This window comes from Eptesicus fuscus, chromosome 16 (genome assembly GCF_027574615.1).
Source record: "Eptesicus fuscus isolate TK198812 chromosome 16, DD_ASM_mEF_20220401, whole genome shotgun sequence".
NCBI lineage: Eukaryota > Metazoa > Chordata > Mammalia > Chiroptera > Vespertilionidae > Eptesicus > Eptesicus fuscus.
Genome location: NC_072488.1, coordinates 56,249,917 through 56,273,287, shown reverse-complemented (window position 1 = coordinate 56,273,287; position 23,371 = coordinate 56,249,917). Strand labels below are relative to the sequence as shown.

Genomic DNA, 23,371 nt, shown 5'->3' with positions numbered 1-23,371 from the left:
AGATTATCAGCCAACCCCTTGTGAACTTATTATTGCTCATGATGTAGAAACAAGGATGCTGAGGCCAAGTGTTCACACCTCAGCGACCCTCCAAAAGGGCAGACACTCCCCAAGGCAGCTGTCAAAGCTCTTTAATAGCAGTGCTGAGGTCCTTCTAAAAATATAATCCCATGAATCAGGCTCTGTGGCCACAGCCCAAATGTCTGTTTGTTTTGGAAACTAAACTACCTTTCCCCAAGAATAGCTCCATATACGATAGTGAGAATGATGAAAGTTTCATGTTCAAAAACAATTATCTTAGTACCGATGATATCAGCTAATTTTGTCAACAAATAAAGTGTGTTAGTTGGCAAGTGAAGAAAGATGGTGTGTTTTCACACATAAATACAAAATGATTAAGGAAGGATAATGTGCACACACGCCTCCACTAGTTGTATGGGTTACATTTAGGAGCTCATGAAGTTAATGGAGATTGTTAGGCAGCCAGTGGACCTCAGGGGTTGGGGGGATGGAGTGAGCTGGCAACACAAAGGCAGAGCTATTTTGGGTGAGGACTGTGACAGGAAGGAATCCAGGACCAAGACTAAGATTTTAACTTAAGCACTTTGGACCATTTAATGAGAACCAAGGTCTCAGGGGGAGACAGGTGGGGCAGGGAAACTATCGTTCTATTCAGGACATGTTAAGCTGAAGATGCCTATGGGACCACCAGGTGACCATGCCAGGTGAGCAGTCAAAGATATGAACCTGGAGTTCCTCTTAAGTTACCTCCAGTACCAAGAGTGCATCCAAGAGTACAATCCCAAATAGGGATTGTTAGCCAACCCCTTGTGAACCTAATTATTATTCCAATCATTGCTATATTGATAACCTAGGAAGTTGAAAAACAGATTTAAAACCCCTCTCTATAGCTTTTAAAGACCATCAAAAAGGCATGGCACCTTAGGAAGCTGACTAAAGCAGCCCCATCCTACCTGCCATTTTTTTACAAAATGCATCCTACCTGGACGAAGGTGGACTTCTCCCCACTTCCAAGCCCCTCTTATGGAGACCTAAAGCCTCATATTCTGCCAGCCTGCATAGACCTCCTTTCTCGCATTCTGCTCCCCTGACCCTCACTTCCTTTTCCTTGACTCTCTTCCTAAACCCGACATTGGTCTTTCCTGGAATGAGGAAGAGAGAGGGAGAAACCAGAACCCTTGCTCACTTATGGCTTGGCTGGACATTTAGGAGGACAGTGTCCATGGGAACCCTGAGAAGCTAGATTGCACCTGGCTGGCCACCTTCCTCCTCCCCACCCCCAACCTCTTTCTTGCCTTGTCTACAGTGCTAGCAGCCCTGCTCTCTCACTGCCCCTTTAACCACTGCATTCCCTTCACCTGAACTGTGGTTCTCTCCCAATCACTATACGTTTATGTCTGAACCAGTCATCAAGGTCTGGCTCAAATGCCACCTCCTCTAAAAAGGAAAAATCAACATACTACAAGGTATTAAGAACACCCTTTATTCTAGGAACACATTTATCTTCTCTAACTCCCACAGTCACGGAGGCTGGCAGGTGTTATTATACCCACTTCATAGGTGAGCAAAGAGACAAGAGCACACAGCTAGTCAGTGACAAGGCTGAAGTTCAAGCCCAAGTTTGTTGATCCTTGACCACTGCATTGTTTTACTTCCAAACCCAGTGGCTGTCAGCCCTGACCCTACACTGGGGTCGCCTGATTCCCAGACCATGCCTCAGGCCAGTCATAGAGTACTTCTTGGACTGGAGCCCCCATAGCACATGTTAATGCTTCCCAGAGGGTTCCAGGTTGGACCCAAGATTGAGAACCACAGTCCTACTTTATCTCCTCCTTCACCCTACTTTATCTCCTCCTTCACCTTTCACAGATGTTCTTGCTTTCTCTGAATTCCATTTCACTTTGTTTCTACTTTCAATTACTCAATCATTCACTTAGTAAGTCACTGACCCTTTACTGGGTGCCCATCACCACACAGGGTCTGGGGTCAACATGAAACAAAACTGATGCACACTAGCCAGTTTGGCTCAGTGGATAGAGCGTAGGCCTGAGAACTGAAGGGTCCTGGGTTCCATTCCAGTCAAGGACATGTACCTCAGTTGCAGGCTCTATCCCCAGCCCTGCTCAGGGTGTGTGTGGAAGGCAACCAATCGATGTGCCTCTCTCACATCAATGTTTCTCTATCTCTGTCCACTCTCTTAAAAATCAATGGAAAAATATCCTCCCTTCCACTCTCTTAAAAATCAATGGAAAAATATCCTTGGGTGAGAATTAACAAAAAACAAACAAACAAAAAGAAATAAGACCGATGCCCCTGACCTCGTGTACTTGCTCTCCAACAGAAAAGCCAGGCAATTAAAGGCACAGATAGAAAGGCAAAACTTTAGGACAAAATGTAGGAGAATATCTCTGTGTTTTGGGGCAGGGAGATATTTCTTAAACACGACATCAAAGGCATAAACCACAAATGGAACACTGATCAAGTTGACTTCATTTTTAAAATTAAATTTTTTACTAAAAGATCCCATTAAAAACTAAAAAAGACAAGCCACAAACTGGAATATAACATTTGTGATGTATATATTTCACAAATCATTGATATTCAGGATATATAAAGAAATACTGCAAATAAATATGAAAAAAATCCAGCCCAGTCAGTATCTCTCAGATGGTTGAGCATCAACTTATGAACCAGTAGGTTATGGTTCAATTCTCAGTCAGGGCACATGCCCAGGTTTCGGTCTTGATCCCCAGTAAGGGGCGTGGAGGAGGCAACCAATCAATGATTCTCATCATTAATGTTTCTATCTTTCACTTGTCCTTCTTCTCTGAAATCAATAAAAATATAATTTAAAAAGAAAAAAATCCAGCAGGAAAGAGTTTCATAGAAGAGTTAAACCATCTGAAAAGATGTTCAACTTCATTAAAAATGAGAGAAATGGAAATTAATTCACAATCAGATGCATTTTACACCAAATAGATTGTCAAAACTTTAAAAGTCTGGCTATGGCAAGTCTCACCAAGAATGTGGATGAGGGAGGTACTGAGATACTGCTAGCTGGTGTGTTATTGGCACTGCTAACAATTGCAATAAAATGTAATAAATATATAGTAGGTGGGGCCGGATGTAACTAGAAACATACAGTAGGTGGAACAGGAAAAGGTCCATGAAAGCTGAGATGTAAGGGATGAGTAATAGTCACCAGGCCCAAGAAAGGGGTGGGTGTTACAGAAAGAGGGAAGGTGAGTGTGACACATTCAAAGCCAAAGAGAGGAGCGTGCAAGGGGTAGGTTAGGAGGGCATGGAACTGTGTCCAGGAGCTTGGACTCCAAGGGCCATGGGAAACGACGTAAGGGTTTTAAGCAAAGACATAATATTCATTCATATATTCATTCATTCATTCAACAGAAAGTCACTGGCACCAGCCACAGGCCAGGTAGTAGGCTGTGGCTCTACCACAGAGGCTTGCATGAGGCTGAGGGTGGAGAACAGGGGGAGTATGTGGAGGAGCCTGGGCTGCCTTCTGCACTAGGGAGCAGCAGAGGCAGAGAGCAGAAGTGCAGAGACATGAGGTATTTGGGAGGGAGAAGGAGTCACATGGGGTGGCTGATTAGTTGTGGGGCAGAGTGGAGAGTGAGAAGAAGGTTTTGAGATGACTCCCATGGGCTAGGAATAAAAGAGGAGGGCAGGAGTGAACATAGGCAACATCTGGAATAGTAAGGGGTGTACAGAGACTGTAGAAGAAACTGAGGAGTGGCCATAAGAAAACCAGTAGAGTACTGCAGAAAGTGGTGCTGGAGGGGTTGTAGTTTAAGAAGAAAAGAATGTGGTCAGTAGTGTGAAATGCTGCTGAGAAGCCAAGGTTTAAAAAAAAAAAAAAACACAGCTGAAAATGACTAATGGAGAAGTTTCAATCAAGTGTTGGGAAGAAGCAAAATCATTGAGGGATGACTAGTGGCAAGAGAAACAAGTGAAAGTACTCTTCCCAGAGAAACAAATAAGTAGGTAGAGAACGATGTTGTCTTCCTTGTTTTGTTTTAGATAAGCAAGACGTGACTAGATCTGGGGAGAAGGAGCCAGCAGAAGAGAGGGAGAGAGAGAGAAAAAAAGAGAGAGAGAGAGAGAGAGAGAGAGAGAGAGAGAGATCAAAACAGCAAAATCCTTGAGAAGACAGTATTTCATTTCACTCCCACTGGGTGCACTTCAATTCAACTATAGCCATAACCACCCAGAGTTAGTGCAAACCCAACAAGTTAAAGGCATGGCCCCAAGACTATCCTTGCCTCAGATGCCAGTCACACTTCAGGGGTCCTAGGCCATCCTCACTTTCAATTGGCCATAAATTTAGAGGTTCACATGACCCTCTCAAATTTGGTAATTCATTAGAAAGGTTCACAGAACTCAGCAAAGTGCTATTATTATTATTGTTATTATTATTATCATTGATACAAATCAGGAAGACCAGACACATGATGAGATACATAAGGAGGTGATACCTTCCAGCACCAACCAGAAAGCTCCTCCACACTCCAGAGCTTAAGGGGATGTCATTATGTGAGTATGATTGATTAAATCATTGGTCATGTGATCAAACTCAGTCTCTAGTCCCCTTCCCTCTCAGGAGGGAGGAGAAAGGGCTGGTATCCTGTGACTCAAAGCCCCAACCGTCTAAACATGTGGCTGGTCTTTCTAGAGACCGGCCACCATCCTAAAACTATCTAGGGACCCTACCAGTGTCAATCATATATCTGTCATATACCTAGTCATATATCTGTCACTGAGGAAATTTTAGGGGCTTCAGAAGCTTCCTGTCAGAATCATCGACAATAGCCAGATTGATTCTTTATTATGCAATGGTGGGTCAAGAGGTTCAAGGCTTGGGTGAACGGAAGAGCCCAGCAAGTATGAGGAGCCTCTACCTTCCAGCAATAGGAGAACAGCTGGATGGGGTCGCCAGGATGCAGTGGGAAATGCTGAGGCCCTCCCATATGATGGGGGCTACTTTCCTGGGATGAGAGTGAGGGACAGTTGGAGCCAGGAGTTGAGTGGTGAACATTGGAAATCACTGCTGTGGATAGCAGTCTAGGAAAGCTCTGTAGCACTGTGGGGCAGTGTGGGAGCCCAGAGGGTGGCGGTGCATCAAGGTGGCAGTCATCTGTGAGGCTAGGTTTCCCCAACAGCCTTTCACAGCCCCAACAGAGATGCAGAGGAAGCAGACCATCGCCACCAGCTGGCCTGGGTGTTGTCTAGTGAGAGCTGGGAAGAGAAAGTGAGAAATGGCTGAAGAATGGAGCATGGAACCAAACAGAATGGACAAGAGAGCCAAAGCAGAGGGCAGGTGGAAAGGAAGGGTCTGTGGGCAGAAGGCCCTAGGAAGGGGGAAGAACTGGTGCTTTGAGAGAATAGAAGGGAGGATGCAGGAAGGCTGTGGTCAAGAGGAGGATGTCTGTGTGCACGATTGCCCAAGTGGAGCCTTCCCAATAGGCACTGGCCTCTTCTCAGCCCCTAATAGGAATTCCTTGTGGTCAAGATAAGCTCCCTGAAGAGAAGTGTCTATGTTTAACTTATCTTTGACTTCCTAACTGTACTGAAATTATCCTGTGGAATAGATGATGCTAAATTGTTAAGGAAGCTGGAAAACTCAGGAAGCCCCTGTGTGGTGAACCCCTGAGGGTCTCCGTGTGGACACAGACATCAGGGAACCAATGAGACAAAGGGACAGTGATGCACAGGGACAGAGTTCCCACCTCACTGCAGCCCCAGGGCAACTGGGACCCAATTTCCACTACACATGCTCACTCCCACCCAGCAGATTCGAGGGAAAGGCAGTGAAATAAGGAGGAGGAAGGCTGGCAAGCCAATATGTCCTGCATATCAGCCCTGGTCCTTCTCTGTTAGATGCTTTCATATACAGGGCCTTATTCATAACAAGGCTGAGAGATAGGTCTGCTGTCCACATTTTAAACATAAGGACATCAGGCCAGGTGAGTGGCTTCTGGGCTAGGGGGACAGAGCTCCATCTGGTCCTCAACTCGGTCTTTTTTATTCACCCACTGAGTGCCTATCAGAATCCTGCATCCAGTGGTAACTGGGTCTGTGTGCCCAGTGATTCCCACAGCAAGGTGTCACAGGAAGGAGGCTCACGACCTCCAGGAGCCTAGAGAGCAGTGGGGAGGGTCAGATGTGTCCTCACAGTGACATCAGAGCAGCTCCCTGTGGACCATCCAGGAGGCATGTTGCCTGGGGCAAACTCAGGTGAAAGGTCCTAGCTCATTGCCCACCTGCAGGATTGCTCTCTTCCTGACTAGAACTTGAAGGAAGTTGAAGCCAAGTTCTCTTTCCCAGGACAAGGTGAGTATGAGGTGAATCCTACGCTAGCCTTGATTCTTGAAAAGTGTCTCCTAGGAGGCCAGCCAGTGTGGTTCAGTGGTTGAGCACCAACCCATGCACCCAGAGGTCACTGGTTCTATTCTATGGGTTTGATTTCTGGTCAAGGCACACATGCCTGGGTTGCGGGATCGATCCCCAGCAGGGGTGTGCAGGAGGCAGCCGATTGATGTTGATGCTTCTATCTCTCCCTCTCCCTTTCTCTTTCTCTAAAATCAATAATAAAAACATATTTTTAAAGTATTTCCTAAGAAATTAAGGCTGGCTGATCCCTGAGGCCAGCTGTCTACAGAACTTAAGCACTAAGTGGTTCAACAATCAGTCAGCACTAAGCCAAGTCCCCTTATCAATGAAGTCACTTGTAAAATGGCAGTAAGACTCAGCTCCTAGTATCAGGACTGGCTGAGCAAGGTTCTCTGGAGGATGTGGCCCCTGCTGATGCTGATATTTCAGTCTGGGGGTCCTCAGGGGCACAGGGCAGCACTCTGCCCTCTCTCCATCTGGACACACAGTGTGGGTAGGAAAAAACGGAGCCATAAGTTGGGCACCTTTGTGGGAGTCTGTTACCTGCCAGATCTGCTGCTTCCCTAGGACAAGTCTCATCCCTCAGCTACAACCTGACCTTGGGGGGCTCAGGACAGGAGATGGGAGCTGGAGGCCTCAGTTGCCTTAAGCCCTGAGGGCCAAGGTCATTCTCTAGACTGAATGAGCAATTTCAGGAACCCCCACTCGGAAGTGAGAGAGAGCAGGGAAGCTTGCCAGTTAGCCAGAGCAGCACAGCCCACCAGGCAGGACCCAGGTTCATGAGCCACCCACCCAAAGGCACTGAACTGAGTGACTAACCTTCCAGGGCCTGAGTTCTTTGGGGAACAGGCAGTGAAACCTCAAATGGGAGCTAGCAAGAGTCAGAAAGCAGGAACTTCAAGGGAGGGCTCATTTGATCAGTGTTCACTCAACAATGATAAACCATTGTCCCACTGTCAGGGGCGAGATTGGCATGTTCAAGTTCTGTATCAGACAGGAGGCCTGTGTGCTGGGTGTGGTGAGCAAGAGGAGAGGCCTAGAGGTGAGAGTGCCAGCTGGTATGGGGCCTCAGAGAAGAAGACCCGTCTAAACTGCCCCATGGCATTGCAGAGGGGCATACTGAGGCCATGGCTTTTCCCAACCCACAGAAATGGGGAGCCTTCCCAAGCATAGCTGTGAACCACGAGCTCTCCAGTCCACAAGCATCCTACAACCACAGACGTGGACAGGCCCCCAGCTGAAAGCAGGTGGCATTAGCCACCTGGAGCAGCCAGGCTGAGCCACCCAGGCACTCAGGACCCTCCTGTTCCTCCCAATGCACCCAGGGTCACTCCCCTTCATGTCACATCTTGATACAGTAGCCCCACACCCATTTCTTTATACCTCCTTCTGCTCAGTACAGTACCTTGCAGATGCCCAGGCAGGGCAGACTTTCAGTGACAGGGAAATCAAACCTGCAGCCTTTTTGTGTACAAGGTGACGTTCCAACCAATTGAGCCACATGGCCGGGGCCGAAGAAGGATATTTTTAAACCACTATTAGTTCTAACATGTAACTTTCTGCTTGCACACATTGCCGGTTAACTGTGACAGAGAGCTCTGGAACTACCATACCAAGCGTCCCTCCTTGGGAAAACCTATTTTGAAACAGGTCCTGTGTGTCTGCCTCATAGATTCATTATTAAGTGTTGGAAGATTTTCCAAATCTCTAATGTCAGGGAGAGAACGGAACCCAAGTCAGACATAGGTGAATTCTGGAATATCTTTTCATTGTACTGAAGTTTGGGCTGAATTTGTATGACGCTGCTGCTTCCTCATTCCACATTGCTCAGTAGTTTGCAAAAATGGCTAAGGAGAGTTTGGGTCCCAGACTTGACAACGTGCCCAGCAAATTCGAGGAGCCTTGTGAGAACTTCTTCTTCCAGAAGATAGAAGACCCAGTTCCAGCCAATAAGGAGGAAGTGACTGGAGAAGTGAAATTAGCCGCATCCTGGAAGGAAATGGCCAAATCACCTTTGGTGATGTAACAATCCGCTAGTAGAATCAGACACAACAGGCAGTTGAAGAGAGAAGCATTTTATCATAGATTTTAGGAGAGAATAAATTTTTAGCATCATAAAAATAAATACAATTCCAGGGGTAGAACCCTAAAGGGATTTTTTGGACAGTGCTATAACAAAGCCTTGGGGGAAAAGGAAAAGACAAAGGAAATCCAGCAACAGAGCTACCAGTAGCAGGTGAGAAAGGAAAGAGGAATAAGGAAGAGACTCAGAAAAAGGAAGAGAGAGAACTGAAAACCCTGTTTAGAAAGTCCCAGTGCGGCCCTGAGAGAAGGAGAAAGAAGGAAGTTCACACACACATCACAGCCTGGTGGAGGATCAGGGAGGAGGGTGGAAAGGGCCACGTGGAAGCATGTAGGGGCAGAGCTGCTGAGATTTATACACCTGAAGACCAGATGGCATTTAAAATATAATCAGATGCTTGAGAAAGGGCAGCATGGACAGCACAAGATAGGGATAATAAATGCTCAAACAATTAAAAGTGATTTTTAAAACCATCTGGCTTGGGTTTAACTAACTTGTATTTGAATCATGGTTCCAGTATTTACTGACTGTATGGTCTTAGATAAGTCACTTCTGCCAGCCTTAGTTTCCCCATAGGTGAAATGGGTCCATACTATATACCTTAAAGTTTACTGTGAAGACTAAATAAGATCATGAGACAAAAGTGCCTGGCACTTAGTAGGTGCTCAGTAAAGGAAAGGTGGGTGTTTTGGGGGTTTTTTTTTTATTTTTATTTTTTTTAGTATTGTTTTAAGTTTGTATCCAAGAAAAATGTATAATACAATGGTGTGGTAGGGGGCTTGCATGCCACGACCTGCAGGACAAACCCAGCTAAGGCTGTCCATCTATGTGTCACCTGTGGCTGCTTTCTCACAACAAGGGCTGACCTAAACAGTTGCAACAGAGACTGTATGGCCTGCAGAGCCTAAAATATTTACTCTCTGGCCCTTTTCTATTTTTTAAATTACTATGAGGTCTAATATATAACTTTGAGATTGTGCACAGCATTGGCTAACTTTGACAGATCAGTTCTGGAACTGTCTGATCAAACATCACTCATTGTTAAAATCTATTTGAAAATTGGGTCCTGTGTGGCAGTCTTTTTTCTATGTCCCTTTATGGATAACATTTCCAGACTCTTGATGTAAGTGTACCAGAACCCTGTGTTTGTGGCCAACTCTTACAATGTCTCATGTGAGAAAAGACACAGAGTAGGAGGGTCTTGGCATCCACCTCACCCACCCTAGGGCCCCTGTTCCTGGATCCAAAGGAAGGACAAGATTTCACTGGCCTCCCAGAGGTGGAGAAGCCACTGAAGTTCATGCATTCCATCAGATCCAGCTGCCTGCTCATGTAGCTAAGCCCTCCTTGCTCTAGACTGGGGGAGAGGACCAGAGTGCAAGAGGATGCAGGCCCAAGGAGACGATGCTATAAGATGAAGAGCAGAGATCTCCAACTAAAAATCAGATTGTCCAATCCCAAATAATCCTCGAAGCAGAAAGCAAAGGAAAGAGGTAGCCAAGGAGACAGACATGGCTATAACAGGACATTTATACTTTCAGATGCCAAAAAAAATCCAATAGAAATTATGGCAGGCCAGGCAGACTCTTAAGAACAAGGTAAGGATGTCAGTGCCAAGGATGAGATGGGATTTGGAGAAATGGTGGGGACCATCCTGGCTTAGTTTTGTTCTGAGCAAGAGAATGAACACTAAAGGACAGGCCCATGGCAAAGAGCAGACATTATTCCATTCACTCGTGATAATGTAAGGAGCTAGCCATGATCTTTTTCTTTGTCTTCTTGTTCAAAATGATTGGAGACCATTTGGGTGTGGCCAATCTTAATACGAGAGGGTAGGAGCCCAAGATCCGACATAAGATGGTAACATAGCACTTGCTGCTCTGAATAAATGCCAGTCTTCTCTCTTGGAGGAATGGGCTGGAGAGTAGAGAATAACTTGCATCTGACAAGGGCTTGAGAGATACAAGAGCTGAAGAATTCCCCCAAAGCTGGAGCTACCCACAACCTCCTGACATTGCCCACTCCCTACCCCCACTTCTACTGGTTTTGTTTCCTGGGGTTTGCATCACCTTCTACATTATTATTGCTCTCCCAGCCCCCACCCCAGGGCAACTGTCTCTGTAGTGAGATGTTCTCTGCTCTGGGGACTAGAAGGAAGTGCTATGACCTGAGTGGTCTCCTTGCAGAGGCAACGTTTAATACGTGTATTGTGCAAGCTGCTTGCGTGACACAAGATGTTTCACTTCCTTAGAGGGACAGGAGGATGCCAGGTTTTGCGTGCAGGCTACAAGGCCTGGATGAGGCGTAAAGAGTACTGTAGATAACAACGTCAAGGGTCATTGCCCCATGACTCCAAAATTTCCCTGGAGCAGAAAGAATGAGACTCATATATCCTCGACACCAGGAGATGGAGAAGTAGATTCAAGCTTCCTACCTCTATCGCAAGCCCATCCATGGTGCTCCAGTCCTGTCATACCTCAGTTCCTGTCACTGGCTTTCATCCTTCATTCAGCTTCTAATCACATCTACAGATTGAGAGCACTTCATGTTCTCTGTCAGAAGAGCCCACAGAGCTTCCAGACCAACAGATCCTGCTGATTCCAACACAAAGACTCCAAGGGAAGGGGTAGTTCCATCAGTGAGACTTGGAGACCAGTGGTTACTTTATAGAGTGGATACTATGGAGTCAAAACAAGAGTTCACCAGGCTCCCTAGATGAGGCCTCTGGGGTGTCTGCAGAACCAGACACCCAATTTTATGAGGGCTCAGAGTTGGGAACAAGCTACTGCTTATGAAACTCACAAGAAATTGATGCATTGAATATGCAACTTTTAGATTCCCGTGAAATATGTTACTTACCAAAGATGGAATTTGTGTGTCAGCCTTCCTGATATAAAGTCACTAGGAGCCAAGCTAAGAGTCAAAAGGCTGCTTGGTGCAATAGCTAAGACCTGGAAACAGCCCAAGTGCCTATCAGTAGATGAGTGGATAAAAAAGCTGTGGTACATTTACATAATGGAATACTAAGCAGCTCCAAAAAAAGAAGAAAATCTTATCCTTTGAGACAGCATGGAGAAACCTGGAGAGTATTATGCTAAGCGAAATAAGCCAGTCAGAGAAAGACAAATATCACATGATCTCACTTATGTGTGGAATCTAATGAACAAAATAATCTGACAAACAAAATAGCACCAGAGGCATGGAAGCCTGGAACAGACTGATGAATCTCAGAGAGAATGGGGGAGGGGATAGGAAGAGATTAACCAAAGAATTTATATGCCTATATACATAACACAGACAATAGTGTGGTGAAGGCCTTAGGTGGGAAAATGGAGGAGTGGGGGTAAGAGGGTATGGGGCACATCTGTAATACTCTCAACAATAATTTTTTTTTTAAAGGAGCCAAAAGGCTGCTTGGCAAGTTCGCCCACTGGGCTGCTCTTGCCCCGCAGTAGAATCCCTCGCTCTCCTGCCTGTGAGTCAGAGGCCCTCTCCCTTGGACAGTGCAGAGCAAGCACAGTAGCTGGCACATCGTAGGCACATGCTTATTTGAGAAAAAACACTGTCAAATTTCCCGCTCACCCACTCAGGCAACACACATTCACTGTCTGAGTTTGCATACCAGGCACTGTAGTAGACCCAGCTTCAAAAGATTCATAGCCTCCTGTGGTACCACATGAGTGAGCAAAGTTTCAATTCAGTGCTGTGATGCATGCGATGATACAGATGGGCCAAAGCGGGTCGGGAGGGCCCTGTTCCTAGACTCCATGCACCGGTTGTGAGCCAGCTACTCATTCATATTCTAAAATGTGAGGGCTGTCCCGAGGCAGGCACTGCACTGGGATCTGGTACATTTCTGTATCCTAACAACAAAATATCTGAAAGAGAAGTAAAGAAAACAATCCCATTGACAATAGCACCAAAAATAATAAAATAGGGATAAATTTAACCAATAAAGAGAAAGAGCTATACCCTGAAAACTATAAGACATTGATGAGAGGAATTGAAAAAGACACAAAGTAATAGAAAGATATCCTACGTTCATGGATTGGAAGAATTAATGTTGTTAACATATTTATTCTACCCAAAGCAATCTACAGATTCATCGCAATACCTACCAAAATTCCAATTAGAACATTATCTAACCTAGGAAAACCCCGCAATAGTAGTGACATGGTCTGCATAATGATTGTAGATGACAATGCTTATTTGCATGAGGACACGTGTGCGTATGTGTCTCAGCTCATGGCCACTTGCCCTTCCATGGACTGGAGAATTTGTTCAGTTTGTCTTCTCCCAGAAGTTACCATCATCCTCTTTTAAAATTGGTTGTGACACCAGTTAACCAAAGAGGAAATTTCTCATCTCGGCACTTCTGCTTTTGAAGGTCATAAAACTGAGGGAGAAATTGGCAGGTGGCATTCCTCTCCAAGGCCAGACGGACTAATCCAGAACTCTGTTCTCTCCGCCAGTCTTCATTGCTTAGGTATGACTTTAACCAACTCTTATGATCAGGTCCTAAGGGGTCTCTCTGTCTCTCTGCTTCTCTCTGTCTTCTTCTCTCCCTCTCCTTCGCTGCCTGAGGGCTAGGTTTTTTGCACAAATGCCAGGTGTACTGTTATGCTATGGTTTGTGAAGTATTCTGGAACTGAATACTGCTTATAGCAGCTGACCCCTGAGAGGTCATGGTCAAAGCCTCTACTCCTAACAGATGCGCTCCTGATTCGGGTTTGGTTTAGCAAATGTTTCCTTCTGGGCTGAAAGGGAGGTTCTTTCATACATCTGTTCATTCACTCAAAGATTGTTTCCTTGCCTGCTGTTCATGTAGTAGGTGTTGAGGGAAACTCACCTACAGGCAGGGCATGGCAAGTGCCTCTCATTTTCCCCCTCTTCACACAGGTTTCTGAAGCAGCCATGGCAGCAGTGACTGAACTAGACAGTGAAATGATGGCTTACTACAGGTCAGTGGGAAGACTGAGACCATTGGTGGAGCAGGGTTCCTCGTTCAAGAGTAAAGTGCTCTCTGTTTGTGGAGACCAGATTTGTCCCCACACTGCACCTTTCAGTGGCAAGCAGGGTTTCAATTAGCCTGGTTTAAATGTTGATTTCCCCCAACAAGTCCGGCCTTGGGACCCACGGGCATCCCGGTGCTGTTGCTGGGCTTCCTGCAGAAGGCAGGAGGGCAGAGAAGATGCCAGGCGGGCGGCACAGGGTGAAGTCTGGCTTCAGTGGGAGGGAAGGCTCAGATTTGAGGGCCTGGGCATTAGGCCCCAGGATCCCTCAGGGAGCACCCACACCTGTCCTGCCGCCTGGAAGTCCCATGCATATCTCCACGGGACTTGCCAGCTTCCAGCAGCCGTAGGGACATGCTGCTTGTAGTTTCCGATGAACAGTAATGACCATTTGCAGGAAGGAAAAATAAACTTGTCTGGGAGACATAATTGAGCAGTGTCTCTGATTTTATTACAGTGACAATGAGAATGACCTGTTCTTTGAGACTGATGGCCCACAACAGACTAAGGTAAGACCAGGAGCTTAGATTCAATCCATGGATGAGCTTTGAGCTGGGAAATGCTCAAGAAAAAGAGTCTGGGACACCTTGACCTTGTGGTATCTTGTGATAGAATGACTGTCATGTCTTCCAGTGAGACCAGAGCAGTCTATGCTGATCTAGCCACTGTGCGGCTCCCACACCACACCGTCACTCACTAAGGCTCAGTGATGGCGCCATGCTTGCAGAGGGCCAGGGCCATGGCAGTGGTGATAGGTTTGCTGTGTGATGTCAGAAAGACAGCCAAAGTTTCAAGTGGCTTCAACACAAATTTGATTTTCCTTTTAGGGGAGGGGCTCAGCCTCCATACTCCCTGGAGCCAAGTTCTGAGACCCAGAGGAGATAACCTTGAGAGTTAACATGTTGCCCCCTTTGAGGTGGAAGAGGTTTTTGCTCCCTGGCATAAAGTTAGTGACAAGATGTAGATGATATAACCAAAATGATGAATTGGGAGTTGAAAGAAAATCACTCACTTGCTATTTGATCTTAGACAAGTCATTTTACCGTTTTGGGTCTCACCTGAAATGTTTCAAAACCAGCATAACTGGTTTAGTCTCACCCAGAGTGGAGCATGGCTTCTCCCTCTGGCCCTTTGCCTCTCCCAGCCACCTGACTTTTCAATCACGGGTCGCACAGTCAGCATTCCTCTGTGCCATTAAAGGTCTCTCAACTGTCTCTCAAGCTTTTAAACCACTGTCACACCTTAGGACAACCTCAGTAAACCTTATCACAGTTTCTCCAAATAACAGCAAAGTGGTCACATACTTTACAAATAACAACCACTTTTAACATATTTGCAGAATGCTTATGAAACAGCATTCTGGAAAATAAAGAAATAATTTAAAAATTGCTGAATGAGCATAGATGTATAGAAAATATTATAATCACCACTGACATAAAAATTTAAATGCATAGTGTTAGAGTATTAGGAATTCAAAAAGGTGTAACGTGTAAAAAGGTAGGAACTTATGGTTAGTGGAGCAGCTGTGCAAAAGATACACAAGGTATGAACAGGATTTATTAAAAAAAGAATGCCACATTTGGCATCAAAAAGCCCACATTCTGGCCTCTAACCTGCCAGGTGCCTTTGGGTGAGCCACCTGCCCTCTCTGGACTTTAGAGAGATGACAGTTTTTCCAGAGAAGCTCGGTGATGGGTCCTCCCACCACTCTGATGACAACACGGTTCTCTGGCCCAGCTACCTCAACACGCTCCCTTCCCTGGTCTTCCCACAGTGCTCCTTCCAAGACCCGGACCTCATCCCTCTGGGAGATGGGGGCATCCAGCTGAAAGTCTCCCACCAGCTCTACAACTCCAGTTTCAGGCGGGCCGTGTCGGTCGTCATTGCCATGGAGAAGCTGAAGAAAGTGCCCATGGTCTGCCCACAGGACCTCCAGGATGACGACCTGCGAAGCCTCTTCTTCTTCATCTTTAAAGAAGGTACTTCTGAGAGCCAAGGGCAGACAGATCTCTGCTCACTTCCTTCTCCGTGTCCATAACTCAACAATCAATTAAACTCCCCCAGAGCTGAAACCCTGGTGAATGAAAAGGGCAACATAGTAGACCCAAGAAGCTCAGGCCACATGCAGGCCTGGAAAGCTTGGAACCACCCAGGATGCTCTGATTACAAATTGCTAACTGGGCAGTCATGTGGGCCATAAAGTCCCAAGCTTGTAGCTTCCTTAGCAAACGTCACTCTTTGCCTTAAGGAACGCTGTCCATTGTTCTGATGCTTCTTAGGAGAGCACACTTTTGAAATGCCAGAGTAATTTCCTTTCCCTATGCCCAAGGGGCACAACTATACACACCAAAGCAGGAGACCACAGACCTCCTTGTTGTCTTCTTGTTCCCACAAACCATCTCTATGTCTCTATGTGCTGTAAATGGTAATTATTAACTGTCCCGTAGCCACCAAGGTAAAGGAAGTGTGTGTCTCTCCATTTTGTTTTTATCTAATCCCAAAGATATCCTGCTCTGCTTTCTCCTGCCCCCTAAATCTACCACCACCGGATTCCACGTAATCTTCCCTACATTATCTCCTTTGATTCTAATGCATGAAATAAGGTGCAAAACTAGTCCTGCCCTGGCCATTGTGGCTCAGTAATTAGAGTATCGGCATGCAGACCAGAGGGTTGTGGGTTCAATTCCCAGTCAAGGGCATATATCTGGGTTGCAGGTTTGATCCCCAACCCCAGTTGGGGGGGGGGGGGTATGTGTAGGAGGCAACCAATCCATGCGTCTCTCTCACATTGATCTCTCTCCTCTCTTCCCCTCCCCACTCCCTTCTATACTTTCTTAAATTCAATGAGAAAAATATCTTCTGCTGAGGATTAACAACAACCAAAAACTCCTATTCTCCAGAGCACTTTCTCAATTTGTTAACATTGTGCTTCAGGCATGTCTTCAACATCGGGGCTCAGATAAATTCTTCTAAAGCTTTCTACAGAATTGGACATTCTTTTGTCAACACTTGTTTGGCATAGCCAACAGGATTACCACCCTGCGACTCCAGACTCAGAGCTAGGTACCAGCAGGGGCCCACTGAGCCCCACCGGCTCCTGCTTCACATCAGGTGATCTTGGGAGAATTTCTCTTAGAATCCTGGGCCTCCTTTTGGTTGAGGTCGTAGGTCTTGACTTAATTTGAGCTGTTATTAGAAAACCCTTGAGGTAGTACTATAAGGTAAAGGTGAGATAACCCAGGGACAGGAGAAAAATGAAAGACTGCTTGTTTTATTTTTTTAATTTATTTTTCTTTCTTTTTTAAAATAATTTTTTAATTTAATAAATCTTTATTGTTCAGATTATTACAATTGTTCCTCTATTTTCTCCCATGGCTCCCCTCACCCAGTTCCCACCCCACCCTCTGTCCTTACCCACCCACCCCCACTGTCCTCATCCATAGGGGTACCATTTCTGTCCAGTCTCTTACCACACCCCTCTCCCCCCAAGAATTGTCAGTCCACTCCCTTTCTATGCCCCTGATTCTATTATATTCACCAGTTTATTCTGTTCATCAGATTTTTTTATTCACTTGATTTTTAGATTCACTTGTTGATAGATATGTATTTGTTGTTCATAATTTTTACCTCTTTCTTCTTCCTGCTCTTCTTAAAGAATACCTTTCAGCATTTCATATAATACTGGTTTGGTGGTGATGAACTCCTTTAGCTTTTTCTTATCTGTGAAGCTCTTTATCTGACCTTCCATTCTGAATGATAGCTTTGCTGGGAAGAGTAATCTTGGTTGTAGGTTCTTGCTATTCATCACTTTGAATAGTTCTTGCCACTCCCATCTGGCCTGCATAGTTTCTGTTGAGAAATCCACTGACAGTCGTATGGGTACTCCCTTGTAGGTAACTAACTGTTTTTTCTCTTGCTGCTTTTAATATTCTCTCTTTGTCTTTTGCTCTTGACATTTTAATGATGATGTGTCTTGGTGTGGTCCTCTTTGGATTCATTTTGTCTGGGGTTCTGTGCACTTCCTGGACTTGTAAGTCTATTTCTTTCACCAGGTGGGGAAGTTTTCAGTCATTATTTCTTCATATAGGTTTTCAGTATCTTGCTCTCTCTCTTCTTCTGACACCCCCATAATTCGGATGTTGGTACGCTTGAAGTTGTCCCAGAGGCTCCTTAGACTATCTTCATATTTTTGGATTCTTTTTGCTTTTCTGGTTGGGTGTTTTTTGCTTCTTTGTATTTCAAATTTTTTACTTGATTCGCTGGAAAATACAGTACCTGTATCCCCTGCAAGCCACTGTCCCAGTGCTGGAGCTGAGAGTGAGTACCGTATTTTCCAGCGTATAAGACCCCTGACTTTTGAGAAGATTTTCCTGGGTTAAAAAGTCATCTTATACACTGAAAAATATGGTAAACTTTTATTGATTTCAGAGAGGGAGAGAGAGATAGAAACATCAATGATGAGAAAGAATCATTTATCGGCTGCCTCCTGCATGCCCCCTACTGGGGATAGAGTCCACAACCTGGGCATGTTGTGAAATGAATCTGGGACCCCTCAGTCCACAGGCCGACATTCTATTCACTGAGCCAAACCGGCTAGGGCTAAATTTAGTTTTTCAATTATAACTGGCATAAAAAATTATGTTAGTTTCAGGTGTACAGCATAGCATTTAGACATTTAAATACCTTATGTGGTGATCCCCCATAAGTCTAGTACCCATCTGCCACCATACATAGTTATAATAATACTATTAGCAATCCCATATGCTGTACTTTACCTCCTGTGACTGTTTTTATATCTGGCAATTTGTATGTCTTAATCCCTTCTCCCCAATCTTTTTTCACCCATCCCCCCAATCTCCCTTCCATCTGGCAACCATCAGTTTGTTCTCTGTATCTATGTTTCTGTTTGTTTGTTTTTTAGATTCCACATATAAGTGAAATCACATGGCATTTGTCTCAAGCTGCTCCACTCTGTCCTCTGCTTTCCGAGCTTCCTTGCATGAACTTGCCTTCCTTTCTTCCTCTCTCTTCTCTTGCCCCTATGTCTCCTCCACCACCACTCCCTATGGCCTACAGGAAACTGAGAATAGAAAGCAAGACTAGAATAAACTAGGAAAACAGGAAATATTGGCAGTTCCCTTTAGGGAAACCTGGTGCAGGCAGGGGAACCAGCAAAGGTATACATTTGAACTAGAACAGAATTAAGGAATCTAAATAGAGATCTCCCTGATCCCCTCCAAGACTCTGATGGGTTAACAAAGGACCTTGATTTAACTATTAGAACATATGAAAATAGTAATTTGGCTGATCAATTATCTAAAACTATTCAAAAAGAGGGGGGAGAATAAAGCTACTAAAATTGTGACTATATAGCTCCAGCAACTAAGCAATCAGTCCAGACCTCACCAAAGGCTTCCTTAACAGGGGAAGGAGTGTGTTTCTATGGTAGAAAGCCAGGGCACCTTAAGAAGGATTGTAGAAAACTGACATGAGATTTAGAAAAAGAAGAGAAACAGATGCAAGCACAGGGCTGCTCTGAGGATGCTGAGAGGGCATTTCTCCTTCTTCTTACCAATACCTTAGGAAAAAATTAAATTACCATAAAAGGGGAAACTTCAAAGACCCTTTGATTTTAATGTGTACAGAAGGAGCTGCCAAACTGTCATTGTCCTGGAACACTTTCTCAATCTGTTGAGATCTTGCTTCTGGGCATGTCCTCAAATTCTTGGTTCAGATAAACTCTTTGAACATTCCTTCATCACTGCCCTTTACAATATTAGGCCCATCGGTGGGAGGAAAACAGAGAAGCCTAGACACTAAATTGATCATCTCTTAGTTGAAACTATTCTCAAAATAAGACCTTGATAACTACTCACATTTTCAAATCCAAACAATATTCTCAGAATGCTTCCTCTTACACTATCTCCTGCGCATCTCATGCCCTTGTTGGCCTAGTATTATTAGATCACCATTTTACTTTAGTCACTCTATTGCTCATCCATAGCAAGCAACAATGCTGAAGCGTGAACCCATGTCTTAAGGTGCCACATCCGATGTTCTTTCCCGTCCTAACTTCCTCCCCACTGTGTTACAATTTCTTGAGCTGTGTGTGTCCTCCAACAAGCCCAATGCCTCTCATCAGGCCTTCCCTGCTCGCTTTGTACCTAAACAATGCATGTGCTCCACATTTCAGAATCCATCGACTGCATGTGGGATGACAGATATGCGAGTGATGCACCCCTACAATCACTGAGCTGCAGACTCCGGGACATACACCAAAAATCCCTGGTGCTGTCTGGACCACATGAGCTGCAGGCTCTTCATCTGAATGGACAGAATGTGAACCAACAAGGTAAGTGGGAAATCTTGATTCCTCTCTTGGCACCCTGGCAGCTTGCTAGTCATCCACATTTTCAACAAAGTATTAAGGCAAATTATCAACATCAGTGAAAACAACATGCTATAAAAACATGTAAGTTTAGGGGGAGGGAGATGGCGGGTGTTCCAGCAATGACACCAGTTTGATTCCCTTAGCATATTCATTTTCTGGCAAGAGATGTAACTCTACAAAATTAGTCTGCTCAAGCACACCTAAGATCATGGTCTGGCCAGGTCATTTAACAACAGTACAATATCAGTGCTTCCATTAGAAAGGGGTCATTGAATGGACATGACCTAACTGCCTGTGGGTTCTTGTTTCCTGTGGTTGATATTGAAAGTAGAATGGTGAAGAGATAATGTGTTCACTCCCATTTCCATCCCTGCCCCTATCCCCTAACAGCCTTCCTACCCAACAACAGATGGGCCCTTATAGGGAAATTTCACTGACAAGCAGAAATGTTTATCTCTCTGCTGTAACTGGCAAATCTTCCAAGTCTGGGGAGCCCATTAGCTGTGGGATCTGCCTGGCACCCTGCCACCGTGGCTGAGCCCTGTGTGCAGGGGTGTGGCCATGGGAACTGCTGAAAGGAGCAGTGTGTTCCCTTCCAGGGCTGCCGACCTTGGAGAGAGGCACCACTGGGGGAAGAGTCCTGCTCTCAGCCAGGCCAGAACAATCCTGTTTCTTTAGAACTGGGTTGTGAGCATGATCTTGGGGCCTCCAAGTGAAACCATTGTGACTAAGGAAGATTAACATGAGTGTCTATCCTTGCAGCCACTTGTCCCAGCTAAGCCTCTCCTCGCCCAAGTTCTTCCGACTTGTTGCTCTACATCTTGGAATAGATTTGTGCCTGGTTTCTTTCAGGAGCCCAGCTTAACCTCTTTGCTTGCCTTTCATGTTGATCAAATTGTTCTGCTCATGAGATGGGCCCATCACCACATGACAAGATGGCTTCCTTCCTTCCTTCAGTTTTTAAAAATTAGACCCCCTAATTCTTCACTGCCACTGTAATAGGCTCTGGGAAGTCCCCAGACCTTCTCTAGGAAAAACTGGAATCAACCAACTGACCCTGCTATAACCCATGAGAATCCATAGGGAGGTTCCCACAGAGGAGGCTAAATTAGATGAGTTTTGGGCTTGGGGTCCAGTGGTTGGGCCAACCCTGCCCTGCTGTGCATCCCTAAGCACAAGGCCCCTCTTCTTTCTCCAGTGGTGTTCTGCATGAGCTTCGTGCCAGGAGACGAGAATATCGACAAGATACCCGTGGCCTTGGGCATCAAGGAAAAGAATCTGTACCTATCTTGCGTGGTGAAGGACAAGAAGCCCACCCTGCAGCTGGAGGTGAGTGAGCACCCACAGCCAAAGGCCCTTCTCAACTCCTCTGAAGCACATCTAGCCATCACTGACTTCCAAGACAGCCACCTTCTCCCCCCCACACCCCACCCCCGCCCTCCGAAAAACTGGTGGCAGACCTACTTGACAATTTTGCGGAACTGTAAATATGCAATTGCTAAATGCATGCAACTTTCACTGCAGAAAATTAAATCATTTCACTGATGCTATTATGCCCAGTCAACGCCCAACAGATGATGCAGTGTTAGGGCTGCTCCATTTGATACATGACACTTTGGGAAATTAATCAATTCAAGAGAGCTGTCACCTGTTGTCATCTCCACTCTACTCCCAACATCACAATCCTTCCCACTTTCCAGCCTTCTTAGCTAAAGCTTCATTTCCAAGTTGAAATCATTTTAGCCAAGGCCATTAAAATTTTTAATTTAAACAAAAAAAAAAAAACACAACACAACAAAAATCCCCAGAAACTAGGCACTCCTGGCAGCCTTAACCTGACACTCAGTTCTAGAAAAGGCTGAGAGCTCCTTCAGTCACCACGTGGAAAGTTGGGGTCATGAAGCTCCCTGGGGCGTCTGGATCCTGGTCTTGGCTCTTCGGTTTCCTCTCTCACTGACCCAGAGAACAGTCTCACCAGAGTCTCTCTGTTCCTTCCCTCTCAGAAATTCTTCCTTCTATTTCACTGCAGACATTTGACCCCCACGGTCAGTCAAAGAAGAAGATAGACAGGCGGTTTATCTTCAACAAGAAAGAAATCAGGGACAAGGTAGAATTTGAGTCTGCCTTGTACCCCAACTGGTACATCAGCACCTCTCAAGAGGAGCAGATGCCCGTCTTCCTGGGAAGTACTAAAGGTGGCCAAGATATAACTGACTTCACCATGGAAATCCTGACTCGCTGAAGAGACCTGTACCCAGGGCACCCACCTGTGCTGAGTCACCGCGAGGGCTGCAGAAAGGGTACAGAAGGGTTTGAACATGGCGGGGGCTGTACTTGACTGTGGCCTCGTCAATGCCCAGCTGCTTTCCCCACATTAATTAGGGAGAAGCAGTCCCCTCCCCCCAGGGCCAATCCTCTCTCCTCTCTGCTCATACGATGCCAGCCAGGCAGAAACCACTGCACATTCGGTTCACAGAATCCCTCTGTCCTTTGCACCCAGCTTCCAACAAGCAACCACTTGAATTATCTGTTTATTTATTTATTATGGGTTCGTCTATTTAATTTCGCTCAAGGGACCAGGAAGCAGCCGTTCCTGTGAAAGGGCCCAGTCTGCAATATCTAAGGAGCCCATGTGATTTGGATGAGTGTGCTGTCTTTATATCAAGTCCTTTCACCAGGCTGAATAAGCTCAGATTATTTTTATAGGAATATTTGTGAATGAGAAGTAAGATCACACTGCTTCAATAATTCTGAAATAAATGTCACTGAAAAATAAAGTTGTTCCCATGTGGTGATTGCGTTTTCCTGGATCTGACACAGAAGAGGGAAGATAAATGGTGGCACGGGAGCCTGGTGGGGGAGCTGGCAGCCCGCTCCTCACGGAGTGCTGCCCACCAAGTACCTGGAAACATCCCTGCCCAGCAGAGCCGCCTTCCACCTATCCCCTCATTTTCTGTTTTTCAATAAAAAGATATTCGATGCAAAAGGCTCATCTGAAAACAGGATCAGCTGAAGCATTATAGGACTGAGGGTTGTGGAAATGGCTGCTGACAGTTTCTCTGTTCATTTACTCAACAAACATTTATAAAACAAATGCTATGTACTAGGGGCCCTAACTGGTTTGGCTCAGTGGATAGAGCATCAGCTTGCAGACTGAAAGGTCCCAGGTTCAATTCCGGTCATAGGGCATGTACCTTGGTTGCAGGTACATCCCCAGTAGGAGGTGTGCGGGAGGCAGCTGATCGATGTTTCTCTTCCATCGATGTTTCTAAATCTCTCTCCCTTCCTCTGTAAAAAATCAATAAAATCTATTTTTTTTTAATTTTTAAATGCTATGTACGAGGGCCTGGGAGCACAGAAACAAGAAAGGTAAGGCATTCCTAGTTAGACAGAAGAGATACACAAGCAAACGAAGGCAACACGACAAGTAGAGGTGATACAGTATCCGGGAAG

At 45.5% G+C, this 23,371-nt stretch overlaps 1 protein-coding gene across 1 annotated transcript; it reads left to right on the top strand.

The window, feature by feature from the left end:
- The first annotated feature begins 12,911 nt into the window (after window positions 1–12,911).
- IL1B (interleukin 1 beta) lies at window positions 12,912–22,695 on the top strand. Its single transcript, XM_008160259.3, has 7 exons — window positions 12,912–13,001; window positions 13,415–13,476; window positions 13,985–14,036; window positions 15,302–15,506; window positions 19,721–19,879; window positions 21,117–21,247; window positions 21,948–22,695. The coding sequence occupies exons 2-7, from the start codon at window positions 13,430–13,432 to the stop codon at window positions 22,158–22,160; spliced, it is 807 nt and encodes a 268-aa protein (XP_008158481.2). The 5' UTR covers window positions 12,912–13,001; window positions 13,415–13,429; the 3' UTR covers window positions 22,161–22,695.
- The last annotated feature ends 676 nt before the right edge of the window (window positions 22,696–23,371 follow it).